Here is a 6,841-nt window from a genome sequence, read left to right on the forward strand (position 1 = left end):
TCATGTTTTAAATTTATAAAAGTGATTTCTACAAAGACTAAACACACACAAAATAGGCAAGTGTACCTATCGTATATGTATAATAGTATGGTAAGAACCAAGTATCGATCCGTGGGCACAAAGGTTTCTAATAGTAAATCGTTGTTTTGCTTTAATCGGAGCTTTTAATCATTTTTGGGGTTAATTTTTAACTTTTTATAAAATATTAATACTTATATATAATATATAGGTGACCAAGACAAGAGATTCAAAACGAGTTGTTCAATTATGCGAAGGTTACCATCTAAGATCAAGAATCCACTCCATTTTAACATTGATAATTAATATTTGGACATGTGATAAACTTACCGAAGAAATATATGATAGATAGCTCCTTAAGCCTTAAGTGAGCATCTTTGGCACTAAAGAGATGGTATGCGCATTTTTAAGTCCACCCTTTCCTAATGTCATACCATCTCAATGATGTCAATTTAAGTTGGCAAGTAGTTTCGTAAAGTAGAAAGATTAGGATTGACTTCGATTTCTCAAATACCAATTCTAACAACTTCGGGTGGTTATAGTTCATCAACAACCTCCCCTTGGTTGATTTAAGTAGGTTATAATTACACATTCCGTTAACGTATGGTTTCTTTACCTAATTTAATATCCTAAGCAAAGCCATTTTCGGATTACCAAGGTTTAGAAAAATACACCATAACTTATATCTCATCATTTCTAAGTACAATATAAGGATCAATGTTTCGATAATGTATCAAAGTATTTCTATCTTTCAAGAACATGAATCGATCATGAACGATTGCCAATGAAATTGACAACCACCAACTTTGAATTAGTAATTTAAGATGGTGAAACATTTCTCATCAAAAGATAATTGTAATATAACCATGTACTTTACTAGCCTACATCACATGTCTTGATTAATTATCAAGTAAAACAAAGCTTCTTCACAGATTTTAGATGGTAAAAGGAGTTTAGCTCATAAAGAGCATAGTGATAAACAATAAGATGATTGAAAGTAACAAATACATGATTAAACTTGGAACAATCTAACCAAATGTAGATGAATCTTTCTTCTTAATGATGATGATGATGGTTGATGATGATGATTAGTGGTGATGACCTCCAAACCTTCAAACTCTTCACTAGATCTTCAAAGTGAGTGTTAGTGTGTGTTTTTATAAGTGAAAACCGGAGAGAATTCTTTTCAAGGCACACCAAATGAGTGCAACATGAGCCACTATTTATAGGCAATCTGGATGGTGAGGCACGGCCCCGTGCTTGATGAGCACGCCCCCGTGCATTTTTATGACATGTGCCAGATTTGTTTTGTCTTTTGTGTGAGGTGGCAACGGCCCCGTGGTTGGTAGGCACGGCCCTGTAGTTTTTAGTGACATGTGCTAAATTCTTCTTTGTCTTTTCTGTGTTCCCGTCCACGGCCCCGTGCATGTTGGGAACGGCCCTGTGCTTTTGCTCCCAGGTTTTGTCTTTTCTTGTATCAGAAGCATGGGGGCGTGTTTCTTGAGGCATGGGGGCGTGTTTCTTTGTTTTCTTGTGTTTTCTTCTGTTTTTCTTCGTCTTTTTGCTTGTTTCTTTGTTTGAGGCTTGGTTTCACCTGAAATTATGTTTTTATTATGATAAGTAGCCTTTTATGCTATGTTATTAGATAGAATTTGCAGTTTTTAGAGATTATTTGACGCCGAAAAGATGTATATTTCTATGTACATCAATGTAACCTCAGAGTATTCTCCTCATCCGGTACGAACACAAGATAATCCTTAACTTGTAACTTAACATACCTTACTATATTGGTCCATTCACCAACAAATGCATATCCAGGAATACTGCTTTTGAAACTTTAAAAAACAAGAGTACATCTACTACCATCCACTAAAGAAACATAACAGTTGGCCTATGATCTTCCATGAAGGAGATATGGAAGGTAACATACAAGCTGATCGTCCCTTAATTGCTGATATACAAATTTAATAAACAGTGTTAATTTAAAAAAATGTAAAATGTAAATTTTAAGAATTAAAAAAATAAATATTAAAAAATAAAAAAATTTATATAAACGTCCGAATAATAATAAAGTTTAACATACCAACTTATTCATTGTTGGGTAAGAGACATAGACATCAAAATAATCTCTCGGAATTTTCTAGAAAATTAACATAAAGTTTATTAGAATATATTACCCTAAAAAATGAAGTTAATGATAATAATGACTACTTATAACTGATAGATACTCACCATATCTTCCAAGGATGGTTGATTAAACAAAACTAATGCAGGACAATACATCTGCTTAGCACATATCAATGCTAATTAGGTTTATGGTAAGTAATACATAAATATGTGAAATAATGAAGATAAATCTAAAAACAGGGATTGTTAACATCTAAAGCCAGCGCTAATTAGGGTTAATAAGATGAAGTTACCTTGATAACGTGGAAGAAGAATCAAAGACTAAGGATGATTTTGATCGGATGGTAGAAATAGATTAAAAATAATAAAAAATTGGTTATAAATGATACAAAAAGTCGGTTTTTAAATGGGTCACTATTTGGTAAATGGGTATCTTGAAAATATAACCAAAACATTTAATTATTGGAATATATTCAAAATAATAGAACCTAAATAAGATCTATGTTAATTTTAAAAATTGGGAGAATGTAATTAAAATTTGCAAAGTTTAATTTAACTATGTTAAACAAAATTTATAAACTAAATTTTAAAAAAGATAACATAAAATAATACAACTAAAATTAGGAAGCTGCACTAAATAATAGAAACAACTAACGTTAATGATTATACAAAAATATTAAAAACCACCATGCTAAAAAAGAAATGTACGTGAACAAAATAAAAAGCCAACAATCAAGGCAACAAAAATACCACCAAGAGTCTTAAAATATAAATGACATCGAACAAATTTAGGTGTCTTTATTATTAAAGTTTGAAAGAAATATTGAAGTCACTTCTCGACCTTAGGAGTAAGAAGTTTAACACCATCCTTTCTTGTTCCAACAACGCTAACCAACTCAAGATCATCTTGAACATGACTAGTCTTCGACTTAGTAGAAGAAAATTCCGATGGTTGATCACCATAAAAAACATCCACAAGTTTACGCGTCAGTTTGTCATCCTAACACTACTTGGCAACTTGATGTCATTCACTTCCTCATCAACCAAACGATAAGAAATTGGAGTTTTGTTATCCCCATCTTTAGAAATCTATAATAAAAAAAAGTTCAAAAACAAATATATAAATTAAGCAAAAACATAAAATAATGTAAAATAGATAGAAGTTTAACAAACCTTTAAAGAGGCAGAGCTTGTAGATGAAAGTCAGTTAAAGAATTTTCAAATGTTAAAGATCAAGACTCCGAAGGCTACAAATATAATACAAAAAATTAGAATATAGTTGTTAGTAATTGTATGCAAATGAATTTACCACTATAAACTTAGGCATTAGTCTTTTCTCAATCTCAGAAATAGTTTGTTGATCATCTATTAGCTTTGATATACTGTATACCTCAACATTATTCCTAAAATTGAAATCAGCAATCTCAACTTTAAAAGAAAACTTCATTTCCAACAAAGAGTTCAACTCACTTGGAAATCCACTATCACCGACATCATCCTACAATATTGTCTAGAAAACCATGTGTTACATAAATAGTGTTTCTTATAAATAAAAGACTAAGAACTTGAATATGACTACATAATAACATAACCTGATCTTTTATAGCAAGAAATTCAGATGCTGTTTTGTTGATAAGAAGTTTGGCATCTCGATCAAAAAGTGTTAACGAAACAACACCACTGCCGTCTTGAACTCTTAGCTTAATCTTAAACCTGAAGTAATTTTTTGAATCAACAACAAGTGAAAAATTAATATCTAAAATATTTTTTTATAAATTATACCTAAGAGTAGGTGTAACACCCAAAGTGTTACATCTCTGATTCTTGCATTCATAAACGTCATCGCCTTCCACAACAGTCACGCTCAACTTATGATTACAACTATTGCAACCGACATAGTACCATTCAGATTCTGGACAAACTGCCTTTATGGTCCCGAGTACTATAATACACTTTGGCTGAAATAAATGACTTAAACAACTTAACATATATTTATGGTAAATGTTATAAATTATAATTACATGGAATTCTATATAATTACTTACAATATTGTGCAAATTACACAAATGTTGAAAAATGATGTAGCCTTCAGAAACTCTTCATTGAGAGTAGATATCAATTTTACAGGAATCGGCCTACGAACAGGACCATCAACATTGAAGTCCAAAAACACAAACAAACTACAAAAACAAATTTAAAAGAATAGAAATACAGAAATGTAAGGAAAATAAATATTGAAGAAACAATCAGGACATTTAATAATAATATTATCGCGTCTTATAAACTTCAATCTCAGAAATATTATCATTGATGAACACGCGAGTAACGTCAGAACCGTAGGAATTAGACATATAGGGTTTCTCTAAAAAAATAAACACAAGACAGTCATTATGATATTCAAATAATCAAGTCTTAGAAAAAAGGAATTGCATATAAAAAATATTAAAACAAACCTTTATGGTATTTAACTATACCAAATTGCATGAGGATAATCATATGTGATTCATCAAATGCTCAACAACATACTTAGAGAACTGTGATACGTAATACCCCTAAAGAGTGACGTAAACACAGTCACCGCTATAAAAATAACTAATATTAGAACTAAAAGTTTTTTGGTATTCAAATATTAATAAAGAATAAAACAAATGGCCATATAAAATTATGAAAAACATGTACCTGATATCAGAAACCTCCATAGTTAATCTCGCATTTCTTTTGACATCTCTCAGATTGGAATTGTTATCTTTAAAAACACGAACAACATGTTCAATTATATCTGGAAGACATCCGATTAAATAATTAGAAATACATTAAATATTCGTAAACTATAAAAACAACAATTTATGTAATAATACCTATAGTTGCTTTCGATGGGATTTCTTTATCAATAACTGATTTGAGTGAGTAAAACTTAAAACCGAATGTAGGACCATCAAAATGGTTACAAGGATTCACATGGGTACTGGAGTTCAAAACTAACTTATTCGGGCAGTCGATAACCTTGTAATTAGACGCATTAGATCCAAGGCTAGGGTTTACTATAGTTAATCTAGCATTCTCGTTTAAATAACGTTTGAAACGGAATATATTTTGTTTAAAAACTGTTGACTGCATTCGGTTACCCTGAAGTTAAAAAACATAAATAATTGTGATACTTAAAAAATGGACAAATAATCATAAACATAAATGGTAAAAAAAATGATTACCGATTCGTCAATAAAAACCATTTCAATCAAGAAATCCTCATTAGCTTTATTGTTATCCTTGACGCTCCAAACCTTCAATACTTTTACCTTAATGGTAGATGGAGTAGATCTAAGTATGTCAATTTTGTGTAACATAGAAAACGTCTGGACCTCCATTGACCTTAAGAAACAAAAACACAATTACATAACATATATTAAATGTAAAAGGTGGTAGATTGTACAAAATATAGTAAAAGTAAAATTGACATTAACTTGGCTGAAGAAAAACCATGGAGGTTGTAATGGCTTAAGATGATGAGAATGATTAAGAAATTAATGAATATATAGTATAAATTAGTGTAAGGCCCCGTTACCGGTAACCCTACTTTAGTGTTGGATTTACTCATAAACGCAGTTCTAAATATCAGAGTTAATTAAAACTTTACGCGGAATATAAAACTTCAACTATAATATCTTACATAACCTTCAAATCTTATCTTATAAAAAATTCAAAGTCATTTAAAACAAAACATAGTCTTTTAAACATCATAACATTTCTTCGAGATGCCAGTATCTTCGATTCCATGCCATGTGTCTTCCATCACGCGAGCTGCCTCAACCTATTTGCCTGCGTGCATACTAAAAGTCAGCTACGCTGAGTGAGTTCTAGTTAATCACATGACTTACTTTACATACACATATACGTGCTCGAAGGTACGCATTTCATACTTAACCTGTCCATCAGTCCTTCATATACATTCATAACTAACCGTACATTATAAAGAGCATTCTCCCTACATACCTCGATATTATTAGGGTCCGGTACCCTCCATCCTCGGATAATATTAGGTTCCTGTCACCCTTCATCCTCGGATATTATTAGGGTCCGGCCACCCTTCATCCTCGGATATTATTAGGGTCCGGTCACCCTTCATCCTCGGATATTAATAGGTTCCGGTCACCCTTCATCCTCGGATATTATTAGGGTCCGGTCACCCTTCATTTCGTACGACTATAACATACCGGTCCTTTACGTACTTTCCATGACAATACGTGTAATCTCCGAAGAGCGTTCACGTACCAGCAACATATCATACTTATATTATACTTAGTCATTCATACATCATTTATACCTCATATATAGTCATACATACAACATTCATACATCATATATATCAATCATATCGTTAAATACTACCTGATGGTCCATGCAATATCCGAAGATCGTTCATGCACCGTCGAGCAATCATCATACATAATTCGTATAGGGCATACGCTTACCACTTAAGGTAAGTGTATTAACTATCACATTGAGTATGCACACAGCCCCGAAAACATAGCAAGGAAATGGGCTAGAAACTCACATGGATCCTGTTGCGCTCGCCATTAATCGTAATCCCCTTATTTAATTGAGCACGGCTAACTGTTAAGTATATATATATATATATATGTTAATACTAAGTTAAGTGGGTTCTTTAGTTAACCTATGAATCATCTAAGTTGGGCTT

At 31.9% G+C, this 6,841-nt stretch overlaps 1 protein-coding gene across 1 annotated transcript; it reads right to left on the reverse strand.

The window, feature by feature from the left end:
- Positions 1 to 3,132: 3,132 nt before the first annotated feature.
- LOC143567748 (uncharacterized) lies at positions 3,133 to 5,510 on the reverse strand. Its single transcript, XM_077054081.1, has 8 exons — positions 5,355 to 5,510; positions 5,004 to 5,271; positions 4,825 to 4,924; positions 4,208 to 4,325; positions 3,928 to 4,103; positions 3,738 to 3,858; positions 3,455 to 3,643; positions 3,133 to 3,234 (listed from the first exon to the last, which is right to left on the reverse strand). Exons 1-8 carry the CDS (start codon positions 5,508 to 5,510, stop codon positions 3,133 to 3,135), a joined length of 1,230 nt encoding a protein of 409 aa, XP_076910196.1.
- Positions 5,511 to 6,841: the final 1,331 nt, after the last annotated feature.

Source organism: Bidens hawaiensis, unplaced genomic scaffold (genome assembly GCF_021521415.1).
Source record: "Bidens hawaiensis isolate Kalapana, Puna unplaced genomic scaffold, B.hawaiensis_p1.1 tig00023620_1, whole genome shotgun sequence".
Classification (NCBI taxonomy): domain Eukaryota; kingdom Viridiplantae; phylum Streptophyta; class Magnoliopsida; order Asterales; family Asteraceae; genus Bidens; species Bidens hawaiensis.